Source organism: Papaver somniferum, chromosome 8, assembly GCF_003573695.1.
Source record: "Papaver somniferum cultivar HN1 chromosome 8, ASM357369v1, whole genome shotgun sequence".
NCBI classification, from domain to species: Eukaryota; Viridiplantae; Streptophyta; class Magnoliopsida; order Ranunculales; family Papaveraceae; genus Papaver; species Papaver somniferum.
In genome coordinates this window covers 91,357,096-91,383,000 of record NC_039365.1, presented here as the reverse complement: position 1 = coordinate 91,383,000, position 25,905 = coordinate 91,357,096, and the positions used below count along the sequence as shown (strand labels likewise).

The 25,905-nt window shown below is 36.5% G+C and overlaps 2 protein-coding genes across 7 annotated transcripts; both read right to left on the bottom strand.

Moving 5' to 3' along the window:
• Positions 1–835: 835 nt before the first annotated feature.
• LOC113302031 (AP-2 complex subunit mu) lies at positions 836–7,548 on the bottom strand. The gene is made up of 13 exons (XM_026550868.1): positions 7,197–7,548; positions 6,075–6,252; positions 5,244–5,334; positions 4,820–4,914; positions 4,631–4,720; positions 4,515–4,563; positions 4,285–4,423; positions 2,550–2,666; positions 2,330–2,420; positions 2,104–2,246; positions 1,724–1,838; positions 1,286–1,330; positions 836–1,186 (listed from the first exon to the last, which is right to left on the bottom strand). Exons 1-13 carry the CDS (start codon positions 7,277–7,279, stop codon positions 1,106–1,108), a joined length of 1,317 nt encoding a protein of 438 aa, XP_026406653.1. The 5' UTR covers positions 7,280–7,548; the 3' UTR covers positions 836–1,105.
• Positions 7,549–21,106: 13,558 nt separating this feature from the next.
• LOC113302030 lies at positions 21,107–25,609 on the bottom strand. 6 transcript variants are annotated; one of them, XR_003336613.1, is made up of 9 exons: positions 25,359–25,609; positions 25,182–25,222; positions 24,335–24,875; positions 24,146–24,252; positions 23,918–23,956; positions 23,000–23,742; positions 22,839–22,917; positions 21,873–21,976; positions 21,107–21,390 (listed from the first exon to the last, which is right to left on the bottom strand). XR_003336613.1 is itself a non-coding variant. In XM_026550866.1 (9 exons), exons 5-9 carry the CDS (start codon positions 23,548–23,550, stop codon positions 21,387–21,389), a joined length of 330 nt encoding a protein of 109 aa, XP_026406651.1. In that variant the 5' UTR covers positions 23,551–23,742; positions 23,904–23,956; positions 24,146–24,252; positions 24,335–24,875; positions 25,359–25,609; the 3' UTR covers positions 21,107–21,386. The 6 variants fall into 6 exon arrangements, 2 of the variants coding, with proteins under 2 accessions (XP_026406651.1, XP_026406650.1); XR_003336615.1 differs by lacking the exon at positions 25,182–25,222 and having other exon boundaries at positions 23,000–23,133; positions 23,376–23,742; XR_003336616.1 differs by lacking the exon at positions 25,182–25,222 and having other exon boundaries at positions 23,000–23,133; positions 23,611–23,742.
• Positions 25,610–25,905: the final 296 nt, after the last annotated feature.

Sequence of the window (25,905 nt, the reverse complement as noted above, 5' to 3'; positions counted from 1 at the left end):
GCCTTTTTAGGCTATTCAGACAGACATACTGTAATAACAAAGTCAGGTCAATTTCCTAACACATGTGCACAATAATAGCAGAGTGTGTGTAAGTGTATCATTTGTTAGTGTGCAGTGTGCGTGCCGAGCACGTGAGTCTAATGTCGAGAGAAGAGAGAATCCGGTATATATACTCAACATTGTCATGTACTCAAGATAATCTTTTCTAATAATCAATTGATCACAAATCGTCCCAATACAATGTAGACATTCAATTCTATTGAATGGTATCATAGTATCAGACTCAAAAACACCTTGTGATTTCTGAGCTTTAGTGCATTCCAGTGTTGAACCTTGTGAATGCATGCGCCATTAAGATCTAGTCTCTAAAGGTCCAACAGCCGGTGGTTCCACCAAAGAGGTCTGGAGTTTGAATCACTAAAGGTGTAGGGATTCTCACCCTTTTCATTTATTGCTTAGCTACCTGGGCTTACGCAGTAGACCCAGTGGTTAGATCTAGAGTTCGAAATATTTTCCTTGCTTAGCTACCTGGCTTACAGGCAGCAGACCCCTCCTACTTCTTATAAAGAGGTTCTGGAAGAAAAATAAAATATTTACTTTCATTACCAAAAATCAAATTGCAGCATAGAAGTAGGAACCTTGCAGATAGTGCCGACTAGCATCAGTCACAAATTTCCGAGCACTTCAAGCACAGCTTTGATGCATGTAATATGTTTCCGAGTGTTTCAACTGTGCGTGAGAAAGTTGTGGTTTAACAAATCTTCGATACAAAAAGCTTTGGAGAAAAGGGGGGACATTTATAGTGCAGAGGACCAGCCAAGGCCTTAGATTTACATAACACCAAAGTACACACTATGATTCCACTGAACGTTATATTGACAAAGCAACTCCAACTGCCCCCGGCCAACCCCACCCCACAAAAACAGAACACAAGTATAAAAAACAAGTAATTTCTAAAATAATAATAATACAAAAAGTGAAAAGAAAAAAAGCATATAACATGCATATTTAGAGCGGGTACAAGAGCAACAACTGGACTGCAATGGCTTAGAAATGTGTACATATCTCCATGAACATAATCAAATTAACAGCCTCAATTACATTTCTAGCATCTAATCTCATACGACCCAGCTTTAGTAATGTAGCGGACCCACTCAACAGTGTTATACCCGCTTTTCTCCCATACCTTCAAAACAAAAAATAGGTGTTAAGCAGCTGCAACTGAGGAATGGTAGCACAGAAAAATATAATAAGAGAGAATGGGAAAAAAATCGCCGTATATTACCTTGAGGAAACGGACTCGTAAACCTGACGCGGTAAACATTGGAACCTGCAAAATGAACCAATGTTTTTGAAGCATCAGTAGAATTCACTGACTCTAATAGGCGATAGATAAAAAGTGTTGCTTGGTAGAATATATAAGCAGCAATTGCACAAGGATAAACAACCAAAGGCGTACAAATGACAGGTTGAAATTGCACTGTCCTATAATGAAGCTGGACAAAACTAGCTGTTATGCTAGTTTGAGAGAAGGGGCTTAAAAAACTACAATATGTGAAAGCTTCTAAAAGTCTACAACATCCAAATACTAAGCTGTGAAGCTATTTTCCATAATGTATGTTCTAGCCCTTGAGAACTAATAGCAAAAATCTAAGGTCAACTTTTTATAGGTCTATCTATTGGGTAAGTAGAAGAAGTTCGCCATGTATGCTATATGCAGCACCTGAAATTCCATTTGGATTGGTGGTCTTGTCCAAGATTTCTTTTCGGCCATTGTGGAAATCAACTCGACTTCTGCACTCAAAGTTGGTTCAGTTTGTCCGGGGAATTTCCTGATCCTGCACATGTCAAGGATATTAGTAACCCACAGATGCAAAAGAAAAAAAATGGAAGGTATTCTGAAAGAGAAAATGAATCATGAAAATTTAGAATTTGCATCTGTAACAACCAATTAATTTTTTTAAAAAAATCTGTTAAATATCCATTTACTACGTCTTGGAAAAAAGAATAAAACTTGAGAAACGCGCGAAGGAAAGAAACCATGACTCAGGAGTAACTAATAATTAATGTCCAAATCACTTATTAATCCTATTGTATACTCACTTCCAGACTAAACAATCAATAGAGGCATTGTACTTCGCTCGACCAGTTGTTACTTGGAAACTTGTCTTAGCTGTTTGCTTTGGTACTGGGATCTTGATCACAACTCCAAGTGCAAACATTTTTGCTCCAAAGACACTCTTCACCTGATATTTAGACACAGTAACATAAGACTACTGTCAAAGCATGTGATCACAAGAAAATTGGGTTATTCACAACGTCCACAAACCTTAACATTTACTTCCATCCGTGTCCTACCAAGCTCCTTGATAGTTGGCAATACCCGAAATGGAAGGTTTACACCCTCTGTAATGCGGTACCTGTGCAATAAAAATTTCCATCACACAGAGGAATAGGAGCCAAAAGCAACAACCAATAGATTTTACCGGTAACTAAGATATTTTAATGAGTAGAATGAGATGCTATTTGAAGTGAAGTAGTAGGCTTACTTCATAAGCTCAAATTCACCATCAGGTGGCACAAAGCTAACAGTCTTTTCCGAGTTGAACCTCGTCAAGTTTACACACTGGTGAAAGGTAACGTCATCAAGCTCAATGGTCTTCCCACTGTAATCAGTCACATTATTGATAACTTAGTAACCAGAATAACTCAAAAATGATGTACTTCGAAAGATAACAGAATACTTGCAACAACAACCATATGTTCGCAAAGAGATGAAAAGCATTTTCTAGAGAAAAATGTTTTAATAGAGTGCCGGAGTGCCCAATAACTCAATAAAGTTCGTAAAGCATATTTCAGGTTTAGGACAAGAACACTATCTATGTAAAACATCAGAAAATTGAAACAGCAACGCCTTCCACTTAATATCTGGAAGAACAACAAAAAAAAAAGATAATGGAGCAAGACGAATCATAAAAATTTGGAAAAGAACTCCCACAATAAGACTAGTTAAGAAAATAAGAAATCTTGACTGTTAATGATAGTCTAGAAAGCTGTTCAACATGGGATTAGAAACAAAAAAAAAAATTGCACTTACACCTTGTTTGGTTCAAAGAAATCAATTATGGCGTAATCCATTTCCAGGAAATTGATTTCCAAGGAACAAGATTCTGAATCCAAATATTAATGTTTGGTTAAGGTAATTGGATTACATAATAATCCAAATATGTTAAATCACTTCAATACCATTGCACAATTCTGATACAAAATTCAAAACCAAAGAATATGATCAAAATCAAAATGAAGATGAACTCCAAAAATGATCAGCATCACCCATAAGAAATCCTGATTAAAATCAAACGTCATTACATAAACTTTAAATCTATTCTGTAATTAGTGTGTTTAAGAAAGATTAAAAAAGAGTTCCAGAGAGAGAGAATGAGTTTTTTGATTGTGCCATGGTGGTAATGATGACTGACAGTACGGATCAGAGAAGATTAAAAAAAGTTCTAGAGAGAGAGAATAAGTTTTTTTATTGTGCCATTGTGGTAATGATGACTGACAGTATGGATCAGAGAAGAAGGTGAGTTAATGTTGATTGTAGTGATGAAGATGGAGGGGCAATGAAGTCATCGACATCAATTCCCTTGAATTGGATCATGTTGCATCGTCTGATCAGTGCAATGGAAGAAAGCAGTTTGAGGCAAATGGATTCCTTAGGAATCCAATTCTGAATCTTTCAGTCTGTTTGGTTCGGGAAATTGAGCCCATTCCCTCTGAATCCAATTCCTGAGTTCCCAATTACCCGAAGAAAACACGCTGTTAGTCTATTCTCAAAGAAACATTAGCAAATTGCCATGCTTTTATGCCTCTCTTAGCGCATGAGATGAAAAGCACACATCAGAAGAACAAGAATAACTAAAGTTCCATGAATCGGATAAGGCTAGTCCCTGGATTCTATTCATGCAAGTCCTTCATCAGTATTCTTCACAAGAAACTGAAGTATGAAGCTAACTTCCAAGGTTTTATGTTTCTAAAGAAGCATCTGGTTGGAAGACATATAAAGAATATAATAGCTAATTCCTACTATCCAACAGAAGTTCAAAGGATGTATGATTTATCAGTGAAATCTTCAAAGGAAAATGTTAGACAGACGAATTGCTTTGAAGTTTCAATTTCATAAGGAAATCAGAGGGGAACTTGGAAAAACATAACCTAAGAAAATGTTAGAAATTTAAATGCTTGCAAGAGCATTTGCAAGAGATGATTGCCCTCAGAAGGTACCTTTTGGTAGGCCGGGATTTAAGCTGTGATTCTTTTTCAAGTCCGATTTTATCATTCAAGCCCAACTTCAGGTCAGGCATACCAGAGAGGAAGCATTTCATGAGAATTTTCCCAGTCACGTCGCAACGCAAAACACTGCCTATAATGACAGAAATGTTATTCAGGAATCAGAGAACAAGAACAGATAGCTGTGTAGACAATAATTAACACGGGAGCAGAATATTCCATACCTTTCGAGGACATAAGAAGATTCACACTTTCCACGATATCCAAAAACACCTGTATTGACTGACTGTCAAAACTTGGGTTTCATTAGATTCATAAAAAAATGAGTTAGTCAACTTGCCTCGTTTTTCTTATACACGAGGCCTTCTCTTCGCCAGCCAACAGCACCTGTAACTTGTAGAGTTGCATTTGGGACTGGTTTATCTGTAGGCTAATAATTTTTAATGAAAAATGGTTAGAGAAACACATTGAATATAACAAAAACTCTATGAACTGAACTTTGTTCAAGTATGAAGCAATCGAGTCTAACCTTGGATGAGAATGGTGACCGGACTCCTTCCTGAGTGATGTACAGCTTCAGAATTTCAGGAGAAAGGTTTTGGGGGTAGCCAAAGTCCATGATTTCTACAAATTGAATAAGGAATAGGAATCAATGATACATGGACTTAACCATTCAAGAAATAGCAATCAGCAGGATATATATCTGTTTGGCAAGTTGAAGCATATCTTGACAAGAAACAATTACCCGTTTCATTATTATTGGTTGTACAAACAAAATTGTTAGCACAAAAGCATAATACACGAATATAATATATCTTGCACAGGCAAAAACAAAAACAAAACAAAACGAAGCGCGAAACCGTATCTAAATTACAGAGAGATCTTGGATCAAAAGGTAAAATTATAATATAGCATGTTCGCTCAAACGAAAATATGTGGGTCAGAATGAATACCATCTAAAAGCTCATATATCAGAACGAAGTTATTACGAATGGCATCTTCATCAAAAGCACCACCAAAATAGGATTTGAACAGCGCAACAGCCTGCATCCAAAAACAACAGCATTCAAAATAGCTAGTAAAGAAGACGCAAGATATGACCAGACATATCAAAAAGAATATACAAGGTATGGCATTAACATGTGACGATACACCCGTTATCATACATCTTGCACCCAATTTATCAGTTTTTAGTGGGTCTGGAAAAGCCTCATAGACCGATGGACATCTACAATATAAGGTGACTAAAAGTAATACAAATGCACAAGTTCTTGTAGTCTTACTCTTCCAAATCTTCACAAGAAATGCAAATTCATGAACATGTTTCGGGGGAATTGATTTTCTGACAGCTTATACCAGCTTTGGAGACTGACAGACATCTATGTCTCCTATAATTAGATTTGAGGAATATAGTTCGTTAATCTGGTCGTCGAGTGTTTATAAGTGAGTGTATATCTGTATCATGGATATTCTGCCTTGGCTAGGTATTCCAGCTGCAAAGGATGGAAATTGCCTATGGTACATGGAATGCACGTATTATACTTGACTCTACATTCTACACCCATTATATCAAGCATGGAACATTCTTGATGTAACCAATAACCTACCTAACTGGCTTTCCAAGTTTAGTCTTTCAAACAAAAATTCCTTTCATTGAAAAATGACTAAGTTGTCACGTTAATAACAGTCAGATCACAACACCGCTGTCATAAAAAGCTCTGCGCAATTCAACGACGAACACAACACTACTATACAGCATACAACCAGGAATATATGCTATTTACCTCAACAACGAACTTGAATGCACAAGCAACATTTGCATTACTGCTGACGACAATCACAATGTACACATTGCTGATTCTCATGTAAAAGAAAGAGCAACCCCCGATCTGCCGAACAGGGCATGTACCAAGCTCCTTTGTCTGCATTATATGCGTGCGGAATGCATCCACCATATTTCCACTGATACAAAAGATGGGATGAACATGAATCAAAGCATGTAAGTACCAGAAAACAGAGTTAAGCAGAAGATAACTTGATTCAGCCAGCCACAGGGACAAGTATGTCGACTAACGCATTACGATTTCAGAGTACAGTGACAAGCATTTTGCAGGTACCCGGGGATAGATTATTTAGCACAGCACAAACTCATAAAATCCACATGTATCAAGGAAAATAATGGCTCCTATTAATTATAGAATTCAGAGCAAGGAAATCCAAGTAAAGTTCTTGTGCACATGAGTGAAAGCTAGCCTTTAGATTCCAATTTCTGCATTTATATTTAAACTTATGTTGTGTCATATAGTTACTTACACGGTTACACCTAAGAGGCTCCACAACTTTGGTTAGATTACAAAAGTAACAACACGAAGTCCACTCATACAATATTATCAAGAGAGTCAAACTACCAGAACAACTACTATCTGGACTTCATTTACTCCAATAACTGTAGAATAAAAAAATGAATCCCCTTGGGATGATGACACAACTTCATGTAAATACATTTCTCAGTGTTGAGCACAATAAGCTCCCATATCTACAATTCAATAAGCTTGCATACCTAAAGCTCATCCAGCCACTGAGAAGCTGTTGAGTAAATATTTGAAAGCAACCAATCTACAAAAAACTCATAACCATTAAAATCCACTACCCCTCTATGATGGTCATTAAGAACGCAACAATTCTTGATATCTCAAGCCGAAATGTAACTTAACTTTTACGGGCAACGTTATACATAAAAACATTTTAGTTAAAATTTGACTCTCAAGGTTTTTTGAGCTAATTTTAAGCATTTGAAACACACTACCTAGCTTATCCAGATAATCAATTGTTACCACGATTATATATGTAAGGAAACTCTTATGTAATGTAAACAAAACTATTAAATTCAAATTGGGAGAAATTACCCGACATCATCACGGTATAAACGATTGATAAGAACGTCTCCACGAAGATTTAAGAAATAGATAGCTGAAGCAGACACCGGCATCTCTGATCCAGTGGATCGAGAGTTTTCTATTTAGAGATCCCCCAATTTAAGAGATGGGAAAGATTTGAAGATCCAAATCCCCGAATTTTTAAAATGTGAATCAGAAACTCATCCACGAAACAGATCTAGGGTTTCAGGATGAAATGAAAAAAAATGACTTTTTTTTTCTTTTCAGTTTTTGTCAATCGACCTGGCGACTCGTTCTGTTTTTCGTATTCGTTTCCTTCTCCTTTTTCTCTCCCTGTATAATAAACTCTCGTGCTTTAGGAGTTCCTATCCTTCCATATATCTGAAAGTTTCCACACCACCGGTAGTGTGGGTTAACAATTTTTTCTTTTTTTTCTTTTCTTTTCTTTTCTTTATTTTGAGAAAATGCAGTCATTTTTTCTTTTTTGAATGTTTAATGCAGTCATATATGGTATTAATTAAGTATGTAAATGTGTAAAATTATTGTAGTGAACAGGCACAAAAAAAAAATCAATTTGTCGCATCGCGGAATTTTCAAATGTGTTCTTCCATTAAAGTAAATAGCGGGAATGCAATCCAAAAATTATTGATTATAGAAGAATAATAACGTTTTTTTCCCACAAAAATAATTCGGAGAATCATGATATAGTTATCTACAGAGTCTATCTACTAACACTTTCATAAAACATGTGATTAATTAAAGGATTGGCTGGAAATTCCATTAAATGTAATCATGGAAAGATGTTGATATTAGAGGAGGATCCAAAAATACGATGTCGACATATTTTACTTCGAAATGGGAATATATGTTTGTAAACCCTATTTTTCCGTTTTATATCGAGATTAGTTTTTCCATGTGGTCTTTTGTTACTCGAGAAAACTTTTAGTAAAATAACGATAACTACACCAGTCATATATTGAATGACCGAGACTTGAACATTGCGTTGAAATTATAAAACAATATCGGGATCAACAATCTGAAACAAGACATATATATACTTAAGTTAAACTACTTCCAAAAAGAAGCACGAGTTATATGATAGTTTTCAGCACAAATCAACTAACAATACTGATATAATTATTGCACATCAATATTGAATTTTTGTCAAACACCCCGTGAAACATATAAAAGGATATAGTGTATGATTCAACGAAGGCATACTTTTAAGATTACAACATTGTATTATTATCTTCTTCGTCAAGGTTTTGTTCCGCTGGGTTTTTTAATAAATCAATTGACTTAAGTACAATAGAAATGTAGGAGAAAACCTCATTTGAGGTACTACATATGATGCACTACTATAGTTCTGCACAAGGGAGAGTGTTGTAGGTCCTTCAACCCATGTGTGTGCATACCATATATATGTTACCAGGGTTTACCTCATAGCTTGTATACAAAGGCTTAACATGTAACTCATATCTTATGGATAAGGTTTGTTCTTATAGAACTGAAAAACCTAAGTAAATCAATAAATATGTCAGACATGCACCCATTATGGGTGGGGACAATGACAAACTCAATGCGCAAACTGGCAAATTTTCCAGCTTACACATTGAGATAAAGTTTCTACCAAGCGGTAGAGTCTTGGCTGCTTGGTAAACATTTTGTCTCCTACTTTTGGTCATTCTGGTATATATTTTTATTATATAAAGAACCCACCACAAATATTTATTAATAAGATCTCATAAGGATTCCACCAAACAAATCCAAATAAGTTTTCTATTTATAAGGTTCGACCAAACACAACTAAGTATGTTGTTTATTAAAATTTGTTGGGTTCATGAGATCCAGAACAAAAAAAATAAAGCTCGTGTTAACCAAACAACGCATGTGTATTAAATATCACAAATCCAAATCCATGGTTTTGATTCCAAAAAACAAAATAACCAAATTGAAGGAATACGAGGTAGAGTGTGAAAGTGAATAGGGTCAATATATATTAAACTCGTCTAATAATTAAGCCGCAAAGGAAAAAAAAAAAACAAGGTTACCGGAAGAGGGAGGCGAACAAATAGAAATATGGTATTACAAAGAAAGGAAGAGCTGAATAGGAATTATATTCAGGGGGAAAGCGTCAATTTTCTCGTATGGAAGTCAATCAAAGGGTCAATAAATTTAAAACCAGATTGTTTATTAACTCTTAGGAAGAAACAACTACGGTGGCTGCTTAAAATCAGCAACAATTCCAATGTGAATTTACTTTTGGAATCGTCGAGGGTCAGCGTATTTCTCTACAAGTCGTCGTCTAAAATTATTTTTAAAAGCTCGTATTGCTATAATAAATTTTATATCTGAAACTAAATTAGATAGCAGTAAGGCCGAGATATTGATTTGATCCCTGGTTTGGTATTGCTCCTGCCACTTGTATCCCTTTTGTTATGTCGTTACCTTTTTCCATGGATTGTATTACAGGTACATGTGTATTAGGAAATTTGTTTGTTGATTAATTTCGTTCATCATTCCCGTTTCGTGTGACTTCCTGTTAATCCTCTTATAATTGTCTGCAGTGGCTGATTTTGTTCATATGTGATAGTCATTCCATAGAGAGGTTGTTGTAACACTGATCTTGCGATTCTTTCTTGATTATATACTCTGCGACTGTAAGTGTTGCTATCCAGGTTGTATCTTCCGCCACTGCTTTGTTTGCTGCTGCGACTATCATTGTTGCATCCGTAAGTACACTGTTATGCTCTGCAACATCCCGCTTTATATTTGTTGCACTGATCAGTTCTTGCCTACTTCATGATAACACTTGTGATGTTATTGGGGTTTCCTTTGGGGTAGCATTCACTTTAGTTATTTCCTTTAACTTCTTCATATCCTTTAAGTACGATTATGAAGGAGAAAAATAGGTCCATAGCGAAAGAAACCTGTTAGCAATGGTAAAATCAATCCAAAAAGAGGACGCAGTCCAAAAACTCAAATTATCGTAGGTCAGAGATAGAGAATGGTAAATAAGATGTCATGTGTTCGGGAAAGTACGATTGATTTATTGAAAAGTTTTCAGATCAAGCAGAAATGTCATGAAAATAGAAGGGAGCTAGTTTTGTGAAAGACATATCAGACCCTAGATCAGACACGCTGGTATTGTGCTCATTTTCTCTTCTCTAAATTTTCTCGTATAAACAAAATATTCATACAGGGAAGAGCTGGTTTTTGTAGTCTCAAATTAGGAATAAAAAGTGAATACAGTGCAGAAAATATATGTTTCTGGATTTTTTGTATACTCTTTCTGAAACATGAGTTCCAACGACGAGTCATGTTTTTAGAATCATATTTCAACTCTTCAAGAGGAAAAAACAAATATATAATATCCGAATAAGATATAGTACTAAAAAGTATGACCTTTTCTCAAATAACATATATGACCGAAATAATTCTTTCCACTCTTTCTTTAGACAAATCGGAGAAAACAAAAAAGGTTGGAAAAAAAAGGATAATGAGAAAAGATACGGGAAAGATAAATCATTTACTATGACAAAAGTCCATGTTTCTAGCGCTAATCTATGAACACTGAAGACCACGATGAGTATCTTAGTGTCACAATAACATTCATAGTGGTCGACAATACGATCGGTATGCAAACATGCATACACATACAACGAAGAAACACAAAGCACGAATATAAACATAATGTAATTGCGTTAAAGTAAATGACACCAACGTATATGTGGTTCGGTACGCCTACTTTTTGATAGTGGATTTTTGACGAAGGCTAAAATCGTAAAATCATAATTTTACATATTTCTAACCTAGATTCAGACGCGTATGTGAAATTCATATTTTAGGATTCAAACTGAGCGTACAAACCATCTCTGACTGAGCGTACAAACCTCTCAGCACACATGAATATGCAGTCATTAAAGTCCCTCAACTGAGATTTCAGCATATTTCATTAACTGAGCAATTTCAGAAATCACTTATGTATAAAATCGATAGTGAGATTTCCTGCTAGTATAGAGCGATAACGTCTTCAGAATGTTGCAATTTTCCCTGACTATGTAGAATAAACACTCAGAGCGAGTATGATGCTTTTACTATCTCATACCTCGATTATCGAATACATTTCATGCTCCTAGACAGATTGACTGCTAGTATAAAGCTATCAATTGATTAATTTTAGTCGCAATATTCACCAATTGAAAAATAATTTATTTTCATCATAATATCTCATTACACCGTTTCATGGTTTTTCTCAGCTGAATTCCATGGATTAATAATAGATATTTACTTTTCGGGCATTTGGACCACCACCGAGTAAGCCCCGAGAAAACGGTGCGAGTATACCTATCAATAATGCACGAACGAGAACCCTAAATATGGACGAACGAGGAAATAAGGAGAGCTAAGGAATAATGATAAAAAATAGGAAGAGGCGTCACGCGACAGGGACCCACCGGCCGGCCATGCCACGATCGTGGCCTGTCCCACGCCTCTCGTATTCCTTGTTTGTTTTTTTATTATTTCCCTCATCTCTTGAGAACTCTCTTGTTTGAGCAAACTTCCTCGTTTGAGCAAATTTCATAATTGTCCATATTTTATCACACAAGTTAAAAAAAAAAAAAAGCGCCACGGGACCGGGTCCACCGGCCGGTCCCACGCCTCTCCAATTCCTTGTTTTATTATTATTTCTTCTCTCATCTCATGAAACCCCCTCGTTCGAGCAAATTTCTCCAATATGCTCAAATCTCAACAAAAAAAAAACAAAAGTCAAATGGTCTCGCGACCTTCCGGGCTTTTCACATAAAATATTAAAATATCATTATTTTAACATTCATAAAATATTTTTCGCACGAGCAAAGTCCTACTTGCTCATGCATGCAAAATTGAGAGTTTTAGCAGTCAAGATCAAGCTCTTCTGAAAATCCAGTATATTGCCCTAATGAACAACAATAACACCTAAAGTTCTTAGGAATGCACGTGTGAGGGTTGTGGTGGCCCGTGCACCACCATGATCGGACCTGGTCGGCCGGTCCCACGTCTTTCCACTATTATTTCAATAATAATAATTCATATTTTCATGATTCTCCAATGAATCCTCGTTCAGGGATATTTCCTCACGCTCGGGCGTCCATTCACCATCAACAACCGATTCTCATGCTCATTGATCGGTAGATGTTTCTTCACCCATGTTGAATAACTCTCCATCTTCAGGATTCAAAGTTCTCCAAGATTACGATAATTCAATAACTTTTTTATTGATCCAACAATAAAGATTTTCAATGTTCGTTCCTGCTACCAACATTTTTGACTGATTGAGCAACATGGTTCGAACAGACTACCATCCAATATTTACATCGAATATTGTGATTCCTACATTGTCATTCGAACACACAAGACATATTAGGTTAGGAATGAGCATTCTGCATAATTCAACAACATCTCTGATTTCCTGTCGAATACTCGACGTATCAGAATAAGTCTATGATCGAGCGATTTCATTGGACGCTCGTCGATCCAAATTATTAAAACGTCATTATTACCTCAACTGGTAAAATAATGTATCACAATTTATCAGGACTCAACGTTTGTGCATTACCCTGTCTCAACATAAATCTCACACTTAACCGTGAGCCTCATAGCATACCACATTCGTTCATTATGCTCGACTTATTAAGGCTAAGACTCATGTCTAGTCAAGTCAACAATTGAACAATTAAATACATGTCTCCCTTGCAGACTCCACATTCATGAGACATCAATCATGTCACATCGGGGGATATTCACTAGGGTTTTGTTCTGGCGACCTACGACACGTGTGTACACCCACGATGAATAATGTGGGTAAGTTATGCAAGCAGTTGTAGGAGTTATCAAAGTAGCGGATGAACAATAAACCAAGTCTCCCGCATGATAGAGAACTGGTTCAAACACTATTTCCATCTCCCCACTCTTCCACTCCTTTGTAAACGTCACACTTACTGGGATCACTGTGTCTACTACTCTTGCAATATAAATAAGTTCCTCAATCCATAATTGAATAATATGAATTCTTATTTGAACAATAACTCTCAACAGAGAAGAATTCAATCAGCCAGAACTTATCTTATTCGAACTCAACAGTTCACGGAAAACTTGCAGAAGTCTGCAACACATCCACATCCTTTGATCAACATTGATCTCTCACACACTTCTCAGCTTCCCTCCTACAGACCGACACACTTCTCTCTCTTTGACCGAATTGACTCTGGAACTTCCATTGTCTTGGTTTAGGACGGAGTCTTACAGATTGATCTCTCAAACTCAAAGCACACCTGTGCAGTGCATCTGTTTGCTAAAGGTTTAGGAAATTTGTTTGGTCGAGGAGTCTCTGCCTATACGCTTGAGTCTCCACCTTCCTAAAAAACCAGCAAACAGTTTTCACCCATCAACACTACTCCACGGGGGTATTTGAGAGATTTTCACTATATAATTATCAAGGATATTTCAAGGTTAAATCGAATTACTTTGAGTAACTAGGAAAATTGATGAATACAAGGTAACTACTTTTATCTATTACTTACTTTATCTCTTCTAATACTCTTTTGTTTTGTCCAAATTATCTAAGATGTTGTCCATGGACGGGGTTGTATTTAAAAAACCTTTAAATGGGACCCATCGATACATCTGTTACGTACTTCTTCGATCATCGCGCCGATGTACGCTATCTTGGATCATCGGTGTACAATGCGCTCTCTGCGGTACTGTTTTCCACCGATGGTCCACCTTTTGGATGGCCACACAATGACTTCCACGTGTTATTTGTCTGTTACATTTTCAACCCACGCCTAGACAATTGTCAACAATGTCTTGTATTTTCAATGTCATCTAGACTACATCTGGTTTGTCCATTTCGAATATGTCTCGAGATGAGATATAATGGAGGTGGGAATACCAGTATACGACGTGCGTTCATCCTACTCCAGTACTCCATAGCCTAGTTAGTGAGTCCGTGAATTGTACTCGTACAATTCGCAAATCCATACGTATTGGTCGTATAACTAGAACCCCGGCTTAGTATAATTCATGAATCCGTACGTATTGGCCGTATAACTGGAATCCCGACTTAGATTCGCGAATTTCAAGCTTAAAATGAAATATACGGGTATTTATGAGTTACCAAATCATACGGCCCGTATAATACTTTGCCACATTGAAAAAGCGGGGGTCTAACAACACCAACCAATATTTTGCTTAGCAATCTGTATGGACAAAATCGAATATACTTTTAAGAGAATCAACAAGAATCAATCAATTAAAAGTATATCAATGAGTTTATATCTCTCTTCTTGATTTGATTTACTCAAGCAGGAACTGCGAGTTCTAATCAAATGTAAGGAATAACTTGGATGGTACCAAAGACCAATATCGAAGGATCAATCAATGACAATCAACAACCAAAGGTTGGATTACTCTAATTGATGATCTAACGCACAACCTGTATTATTTCAATTATAAAGATAAAACAATATAATACGGAAATTGAAATAACACAGACACCAGAAATTTTGTTAACGAGGAAACCTCAAATGCAGGAAAACCCCGGGACCTAGTTCAGATTGAACACACACTGTATTAAGCCGCTACAGACACTAGCCTACTCCAAGCTAACTTCGGACTGGACTGTAGTTGAACCCCAATCAGTCTCCCACCGATCCAAGGTACAGTTGTACTACCTACGCCTCTGATCCCAACAGGATATTGCGCACTTGATTCCCTTAGTTGATCTCACCCAAAACTAAGAGTTGCTACGACCCAAAATCACAGGCTTTGATAATAAACAAATATGTCTCACACAGACAAGTCTATCAAAGGATCAATCTGTCTCCCACAGATAAACCCTAAAGGTTTTGTTCCGTCTTTTGATAATAATCAAGGTGAACAGGAACCAATTGATAATACGGTCTTATATTCCCGAAGAACAGTTTAGAGTTATCAATCACCTCACAACAATCTTAATCGTATGGTAGCGAAACAAGATGTTGCGAAATCACGAACAATGAGACGAAGATGTTTGTGATTAATTTTTATATCTTGCCTATCAGAGATATCAATCTCAAGCAATCAATCTGATTGTAGTCGTACGACAGAAGATGCAAGATCAGATCACACGACTACGATAAAAGTAGTATCTGTATGGCTTCACAATCCCAATGAAGTCTTTAAGTCGTTAACCTGGTTTTAGAAGAAGAAAACCAAAGGTTAATGGAGAATCGACTCTAGTATGCAAACTAGTATCACACGTAAGGTGTGGGGATTAGTTTTTCACAATACTAGATGTCTCCTTTGTATATTCTTTCAAATCAGGGTTTGCAATTAATTTACCTTGGTAACAAAGCAATCAATATCCACCGTTAGATGAAAACCTGATTTAGATTCAAGCTAATATTTCTCAACCGTTAGATCGAAAACTTAGCTTGTTACACACACTTGACAATGCACGTTTCTATGTTTGTTAACCGTACCCAAACGTATGCACTTGTTGGTTCAACAATAGTTAACCAAAAGGTTAGCCATATGAGCATTTCATATCAACCATGTTCTTCTTCACCATAACTAGTTCAAATGACTTCAAGATGAACTAGTTAGAGAGTTGTTCAATTGCAAGGAAATCTCATGTACTACACAAGACACAGTTGAAGCAAAGATGATTTGATTCACTTGAATCGGTTCATGAACTTTTATAGCCACGGTTTGCAAACTGCATTACTTAGTCTTTTTAAGTTTAAGTTCAGAAATCATCTTTAGATATATAACCTTCTCAAGTTCGCAGACTAGGTTCGCGGACTTAGGTTACCGGGCAGAGTTTACAAACTCCAGCAGAAATTCTCGGGTATGAGAACTTCGCCGGTTCGCGGACTGGGTTCGCGGACTTAGCTTCACGCGAGTAGTTTGTCAACTCCAGCAGAAATTCTCGGGTTTGAGAACTTCGGCAGTTTGCAGACTGAGTTCGCGGACTTGGCTCACGCCATTCTTCCGGTTCTCTTGATCAACAAAGTTCGCAAACTTTGGTTCAAGGAATAGGACTTATACATAAATGTGTTTCCACAACAGTGCTTATGTCCACTATTGGTTATGTAATCTAAAATCTCATTTCAATCATTGAAACATTCTTAGAGGACGTTATATAGTCGTTACACCATTTCTCATCAAAGCAATTTTCAAGATGATTGAAACATATCATGAATTTCGTCACTAGGTAAAGATAAACTTGATCGAAGCGAAAAGCTTACCAACACATATTTCGAGATATAGATTGGCGAGGTATACTCGGCTCCAAATACCAAATGTGTATAATCCAAGTCTATATATATAGCATACGACTTCTTGTCTCAAATATTAGGAGATAAAGTAGATAGACTTTTGAGTGATAGATAAGTTCAAGTCTTCACATACCTTTTTTGTCGAGAAGTTCCACCGATTCCTTGAGTAGTTCTTCTACTTGTATGATGAATCACCATGAAGTCCTTGAGCTCAACTACACTTTCTATCCTAGTCTGAGACTGAGTTATAATAGACTAGAAATCAAGACTTATAGTTTTGATCACTAACATTGGCAAACATGCTTGAGATAGCAACGCATGCGAGTTCGACCGCGCAATGCTCTAACACACATCATCACTAAATAATCATTCTTTATTGTGATTTTGACTTTTACAATTTTACATACAACAATTTGATTCTAATAACACCAACGTACATGTTATTTACTGATTGTAATGCACATATCATATGTATAGTTCATGACATTATTAAATTATAATATCTAAGGAGAGATTATGTTAAAAATAATTTTATAACAGGTTAATATATGCCGAATTTTGCATGCCGAATTCATACCTCTAAAACGAATTATACATGTACGTATTCCGTTATGTATTACTGCCGAATCACGAATCGTTGACCGGATTGACCGAATCCGTATAATACTCGTATGTATCCCGTTCCGAACATTTCCCGTACCCCGAGTTGCTAACTAGGCTTCATAGTTGTATGATTTCTACATGTGCAACATAGTTACTACGTATATGGTAGTGATTTTTTACCTACAAGAGAAATCGGGATGATGTTGCCCATGCTCTGACAGGTTACGCTTTATTGCATCACTCAAACAACGGTGGTTTTTTTCTGATCCTCCATCTTGTATTTGTGGGTTATGTTCAGCTCAGATTTTTATGTAGTTTTTGTTGTTCATTGTTGTTAGAGCACTGCTCGGTCGAACTCGCATGTGTTGCTATCTCAAGCATGTTTGTCAATGTTAGTGATCAAAACTATAAGTCTTGATTTCTAGTCTACTCATAGATGTCTCGGACTAGGACATAGATTGTGTAGTTGAGCCTTAGACTTCACGGCGTTCATCATTTGAAGACGAAGAACTACTAAGGAAAGCTTGTGAAACTTCATCGACAAAAGGTATATGGAGATTGAAACTCATCTATCACTTGTAAAGTCTATTTCTACTTTATCTCCTATATTGAGACATAAGTAGTATTACGATATAGTTTTCTATTATACACATTTGACGCAAGTCATCTTATATTCTTGACGCAAGTCAAAAGATGATCACGTAAAAATTTCCAAGCAACATCTTACTTGGTTTGTGTGATACAATCATTTAGTGTAAACCTGGAATGTTTCGTTATGATTATTTCATTAACTTGAAAATTGTTTTGATGCTAATAGTGTGTGAAAACGGCTATTGTCATCCTCTAAGAAAGTTTCAATGATTGTAATAAGAGTTTAGAACACTTAACCATTATTGGATATGTCATGTTGTGTACTCTTGCACATATGTAATCCATGTCCGGGAACCATAGTATGCGTACCCGTACGCGTATCTGTTGGCTTGAGAAATCCGGGGACATAAGTATGTACACCCGTTCGCGTACTGGCGTAAAGTTCATGTCCGAATATTTCTGCTAGAATTGGAAGTTCGCGTACCCGTTTGTGTACTGGCGAAACCCAATTTTGGTCCGGGTATTTCAAGTATGCATACCCGTTTGCATACTTGAAGGTTAAAGTTCTAAAATCGATTATGTCCATGAACTTTAACATTTATAAAATAAGGAATCCAATCTTTGCAAATCGTGGCTATAATGTTCATGAATTGATTCGAGTGAATCAAACCGATTTTGCTTCAATTGTGTTCTTGTATACTTCTATGAGAATATACCAATTGAACAACTCTTTAACTAGTTTCATTTGAGTCATTTGAACTAGTTATGGTTAAGATGAACAAGGTTGTATGAGAGTAATCATATGGATAACTTCAGTTGACTATTATTGAACCAACATGGTGAACACATTTAGGTACGGTTACATAAACCTAAATGAGGGTACATTTCATTTGTGTGTAACAATCTAAGTTCGATCTAACGGTTGAAAGATATTAGCTTGGTTGAATCAGGTTTTTTATCTGACGGTGAATATTGAATGCTTTTTTACCAAGGTAACTTAGATTGCAAAACCTGATTTGAAAACTATATAAAGGAGAACTCTAGCAATTGAGAAATCTAATCCCCACACTTCTATGTACTACTAGTTGCATAACTAGAGTTGATTCTCTTTTAACCTTAGGTTTCTGTCGAGACCCTGTAGGTTAACGACTCGAAGACTTGATTGGGACTGTGAAGCCAGACCCAAATATTTTCTCTGTAGTTGCGTGATTTTATCTTACTGTTTCTATCGTGTTGGGTACAATTGGAATAATTGTCTCAAGATTAATATCTCTGATAGGCAAGATAAAAAGTAATCACAAACACCTTCATCTCATCGTTTTTGATTCCACAATATCTTGTTTCGCTAGTTGATTAAGATTATTGTGAGGTGATTGATAATACTAGGGTCTTCTTCTTCGGGAATGTAAGACCGGTTTATCAATTGGTTCCTGTTCACCTTGATTTATCAAAAGACGAAACAAAACTCATAGGTATGTATGTGGGAGACAGATTTATCTATACCAATAGACTTTTCTGTGTGAGACAGATTTGTTTATCAAGTCTTCGACTTTGGGTCGTAGAAACTCTTTGTTGTGGGTGAGATCAGCTAAGGGAATAAAGTGTGTATCCTGCTGGGATCAGCGACGTAAGGAACGCAACTGTACCTTGAATCAGTGTGAGATTGATTGGGGTTTAACTACAGTCTAGTCTGAAGTTCATTGGTAGTAGGCTAGTGTCTGTAGCAGCTTAATACAGTGTGGTGTTCAAAGCTGGACTAGGTCCCGGGTTTTTTTTTTGCATTTGCGGTTTTCCTCGTTAACAAAATTCTGGTGTATGTGTTATTTATTTTCCTCATTATATTTTGTTATATAATTGAAATATCACAGGTTGTGCGTTGTATCGATCAATTAGGAAATCCAACCTTTGGTTTTTGATTGAGATTGATCGATCCTTGAACATTGGTCTTTGGTACCCTTCAAGTTTACTCCTCTTATATTCAATCAGGCTCGTAAATTTCTATTTGTTGATTGCAAATTGAATTAAGAGATAGAGATATAAACTCGTGTATATACTTTTCTCTATAAAGTATATTGGAGTAAGTCCTCTCAGATTGCCAAACTAATTGTTGGGTGTGGTTGTTGTACCCCCGCATTTTCAATTGGTATGAGAGCAGGCAAACACTATGAACCTAATAAGTTTGTGTTTGACTTATCCTTAAAAGTTTGCCCTTATGGGAAATTTCTTTGGGAAACTTGCTCTTGGCATCTGTAACGCACACCAGAACTCCTTAAATATTGTTCAGAGATTATTATGCATCAAACCTATGGTTTCTCATGATAATCCCATTACATCTAAGACCTTGGAAAACTTAGATGATGTGAAACAATCTAAAGGAAAAATTATAAAGAAAGGACAGTTGAGAAAACGTTCTTTACGCTCAAAGATACAAAATCTCACTAGATTAACTCTTAATCTCTTTGAGGAATAATAGCGTGATGGGTCAATTGATAAAGATCTATTTAGAGCATTTGAAAACGTTTTTAGATTCATAAAAAATCTTAACTCGGTTAAGAAAAAGAATCGATCCGATAAAAGTTCAGTACATGTCAAATCATGCAATCATGATGTACGAATTAAACATATTATCAACACAAGTAGGTCCCATGAAACGGGTTCTTGTGTTGTTGACACTGGTTTAAGATATCAGAAAAATCTCCTTTCTGGTCATATGAAAACGAAGATAGAAAGCTCTGTTAACCCTGATTATCATCATTACTATGATTATGTACTGCTCACAAATATCAACCAGAAATGGTGCATGAGGATCTCTCTACACATCTTGCCACTTGGTAACTTGCTTGGCACTACCCCATTTGTATATAACTTGAGATGGGTCAAGAAACGGTTTGATTTGTTTGTACCTGGGTTAGTGTTGATTTTACTTCATGTAAAATAGCTTTTTAATGCGCCGTCTTTTCGCACGTCTGTGGGTTTTCACGGGTTGCGCAACTTTGGTGTTGGAACACCTAAGAAATCCTACATTCCCTTTATGGGCCGCGGCTCAGGAACGGGTCCAAGCCCATTTTTGGGTATATAAACACTAGTGGAAAATAGCAGTTTCGCGACAGTCAAGGCAAGTCATATACACGATTTAAATTACTTATTTTAACAGTCCTGGAAATGGTCGCTGTTTGAGCGTCTTTTTCTTCTATGATGTGGTTTTGCGGGTCGCGGAACAACCTATGTCTCCTACATAAACTAGAAGTACTGTAATTGCTACTTTCGAGACAATTGGCTGAATCCCGTGAAACCATTTCATAGAAGTTCACGACCGATTTTAACCGTCAGGTTGTAGAGACTGACTGAGACTAGTCGTAGATATACATTTTAATATAAAAAAAAATACATTCAGATTTCCTGACTGGCCTGAGCTGAATCTGCTGAACTGAAATAAATCTGGCTAGACTAAAATGAAATTCAAATTATAATGAAATGGAACATTGATTCATAAACTGAAACGACCATTTATTTAAAAACAAGTTTCCATACATGTTCAAATTGCCTAATTACGATGAAATAAAACCTGCACTTAGCATCAAAACCAGGGAAAATCTGAATACCCTTGTTTAGAATGTGCTGCTGACTCAACTTTCTTCGCTGGAGCCGTCTCAAACAACAGAACCACGAGTTTGTTTCTCTGCTTCTTTCAAACAAAGCTGAACTACCTGAAAAAAAAACACAAGAAAACCCCGTTAAGGGATTGAACCATAAGAATAATGCATTGGAAATTAGAAAAATAAAAAAAAGGAACATCTTAACCAACGAGCATCACAGACAATGGAATTACCTTCACAACAGAGAAAAGAGAAGTTTAACAAAGTAACAAGGCATTCTAGTTCTAAATTCTGTAAGTGAGAAGTAATGACATGATCCAACAAACAAAAAACTACTAGATGAAATGACTTTGAGACAACAATACACTAAGCTCAACATAGTGTTTGTATATTAACACTACCAAATGCAACACAAACAATCTTGGCAAAACACAAACTCTGTAAAACATGTAAGCTCTTAACACATACCTCAAGCATATCAGGCATTACAAATCATGGACAAACAACACAATATGCATGAATAATTCATCTTGTATTCGGAGAAAATAAGTCCATAAAACAGTTCATTTATAACCAAGGTACTAGGTTTAAACCTTAAATTGTGGCTGATACTTTGCTGGAGCATCACCCTTAACTCCTCCGAACTCTCCTGGTGCTCCACCTCTTGGACCACCAAATCTTGCTGGTCTGTCACCACCTGCATAATTACGCCCGAATACACAACAAAATCAACATCAAACTCCAAAAAAACATAACAACATCGGACACCAAATTCACAGAACCATTAGAAATTACTCGCGAGAACACGAATTCCAAATACTAACAGCATTCAATAAAAAGTAACAACAAGACATTGTGGAAGTTATACAAAGTTGTACTACCATGCTAATGTGAAAGTGGCTATCAAGTACCCTTGCACGCAGGAGAGATAACTTTTTACTAGTTATGCAAGCATCCAAGCACAAGTCCAAAGGTAGCTTAACGAACCTAACATTCAGAATTCAAGTCAATCCATAAAACAGATAAACGATCAAATATCGACTTGGAACTAAATAGCACATACATAGTCGATATTTTTCATTACTCCTAAATCTACAATCACATGTAGATCAACAATTTAGAAATATGAAAATCCCCTAGTACGGAGTATCATTCTAATTCCAGAATCAAACTTTAACGCCAGCCTACAAATCAATCCAACTGAGCCAACAAGTGTAAGGAACCTTTGCATTATCAGCACTTCATAGCATCAACAGATATATTACAAAGGCAACTAAAAAATTGCACAAGAAGGCCATTCACTGATATCCTTCAAAAGTTCAAATATATAGATGAATTTCTCTATAGAAACATGTAAGGTAATGAAAACAATTCAAGGTACTCATCAACATGAAAATGTCACCAGACACCATTTAAGGAAAACATTCAATCTACACTACTCAATTGATGTCAATATGTTCTACAACAACTGCGGAAATACACTTGGTTACAACAACGTACGCCACAATGAATAGCTACTAAGGTTCATAAGTATATAATACAAACTAACAAAACAGAACCTGAATTGGATTATTTCTGTTGAATGGGGCATTTTCAGTTACAAGTTGAAAAGGGATAGCACCAACACTCCAGAGATGCCTGTGTAACCAGTTTAAAGTGAGTGAAGAAATAACAGGAGAATTTGAATTGCAACAAGTAAACAGAAGTGATCATTTTTCACCTTTGTGTCATACTTCTGCAGTTGCATAATATCTTTACAGGTGAAACGAATATCAAAACGGTACTCAGAGGTGTTTTGATTGTTCTTGTCATGGTTAATAAGGCAGATTCTGGCTCTCTAATCGTTCTTCCCCTCTGCACCGATTAAACGGAACAACACTATCAGATTACATCCAACAAAAGATATACGTAATTACTTCACTTATTAAACTCAATACCCTATCATCATGCCTCTAGCAGCCTTAAAGATGCAATCAACAACCAGTATTAAACCAATTAACCAACAATATATGATCCGTGTAAAACAAATCAATACTAAACAATTAGGCCCTTGCTAAAACAACTAACAAAAAAATGAAGTCTCATTTTCACATCACCTTTTTTTGCCGCTTGCTGCCAGTTACAAATAAACCAAATAAATAAATACACCATACTATTTCATAAAAAAAATGGTTTCTAATAACTTCATTAACAACAAACCGGTGATCCTGCCTGCAGTACCAATTTATAACACATTAACCAAAGCAATTAATCGAGAATTACATAACCCATCTGCAAGATTCATAACTGACAGCACTCTTTATGTAATTATTAAGAGACCACCACCACCACCTTCTGGTAGCAGCAGCATCAATACTTGCACCTCCAAACACTACCACAAACATCAGATCAGCGTCACAAACACCGCCAGCATATTCCACCACCAACAGTAGATCCATCAACAATCATTCAAGCGCTAGAATCCTACCATACAAACAAAATACTAAACTACGTAAGAAATTACCATCTAGACAGGGCGTTCAGAATCCTGGAACTACTCAATGGTAATACCACACCGAAGTTACCACTAAACCTCTTTTCCTATTACCAAATTTAGATAAAGAAGTAGCGACCAAAAACATTACTTTGTGAAGCCTACCTTTCTCCTTTGATATGTCCTCACCTCCCATTAAAAGACCTGGAACCATCAAATGGAATCAATGCATTAATTTTTGAGGGATTTCATTTACCTGAATACACAATTCTCGTGTTGGCACAAGCACCAACACTTTAAACCAAAAAAATCCCAATGTCAATCCCAGCTTGCCAACCTAGCTCTCACGTGATAAAATTTTAAAAGAACAAACTTGCTGAGTTAAGGCTTTACCATTGTTTCATGAGACTGCTCGATTCTCGGACCATAAATTTGCATATTGAACTACTCAATGCGGGGGAAGACGAAGGATTTGAAGTGATAAGATCAGTAAGTTGTCCCTGAAACATCATAATAAGATGTGGCAACCATATCATATACAAGTTAAAATATAAACTTAATACTTGATATTGGTTACCATACCGAAGTAGACTGCAGCTGGCTTAGTGCTATATTGGTGGATGCGAATGGTGGTGATGCTGGATAGCGAGAGGAGCTGGTGTCGCGGACTGAAGTGTTGGTGGTGCTCTTCAAAACTGGTAAGTGTATGGTGTCGATGCAAAAGATGATTCCGTGGAGTATGAACTGCAAGCTAATAACAAGGACTGCAACTACGAATCGAATGGTTTTAGATGGCGGTGCAGTTGAACTTGTGATGCTGTGAATGGTATGATGCAAAATTTTGAAGGTGTAGGTGCATATGATGTGAAAGTGGCGGTAATTCTCGAGCTGGTGGTGAAGGTGATATGCAGTTGTGATGACTCAAACTCCTAAGGGAGATGGAAGAGCTGATGGTGATGGATGGAATGTAGACAATGTGAAATGATTATATCTACTACTGAAGGAGGATGTGAAAGCTAGATGAGAGCTAGAACTTTTCACAAACAGTTGAGATGCAGGATCTTTGTGGGCACAGGGATGATTTTCTTGTGTTCTTTTAGACCCCTTTTATATAGCTCTGAAGCTGCAAAATTCAAATTGGTTAGAAACCCAAAATTACCAAGCATAAACAAATGCTAAACATTCAATAATCACAGATCTCCGTCCCTTAAAGCAACAACAACAACTTTTTAACCCAAAACCAATCAGATCCGTGAAACAAATCCTATCTCAACAAATCAAACCATAAATCCCATCGCAAAACAAGATTCAGTTGAAAGAAAGGCTAAAATCGAAAGCAAATACTCATACCCTTAAATAAAAATAACACTTCAATTAATACTATTAAGAAAAACTATCAGTAAAATCTCACTTCAATTAAAATTATTACCAGGAAAATCCAATAGGAACCCGTTGAAGTAAACCACAACCCTAATTAAGAAAAATAACACTTCAATTAAAACTATTACCAGGAAAATCAAGAGCCTAAAAATTTACCTAACCCTAATTTTAAAATTAATTTTTTGTAATTAAAGATGATGAAGAAGATTGAGTCATAGATAATTACCCTAATTAATCGCAAGAAGGATTTTATCATGGACAATACAGGAGAAGGAGGCGACTGGATCTGGATCCATTATAGAAGAAGAAGATGATGGAGATATTGACTTCTATTTCACCTTCCAGTTCTGAATCAATTGTAAAAGAAGAAGAAGATGGCTGATAGAGAGCTATAGTTAGAATTTGCAGAGAGAAAAAAAAAACAAGAGAAAGAGGTGAGTTCAGCTGCGAGATAGGTGCGAGAGAAGAAAAGAAATATTGAGAGGGAGAGAAATAGGTTTCTTTCGGTTTTAATTTTAATGTGGGAGAGGGGGATATTTAATCATAGCCGGAGATCAAAAAGAAGTTTCAATCTCGAGAAAATCTTACCACATAAACATGTAGGACCGCCGATAGCGGAATGGGCCATCGATGAGGGATAATATTTTAATAATTCAACGACTAACTTTAACTGATCAGGAAGTTCTCCGTGTTTTTATTAAGTCCGCGACTGCCTTGGTCAGTGCAAGACCAACTACCGTCAATGCAAGTCGCGGATGTGGGTTGAGAAAACC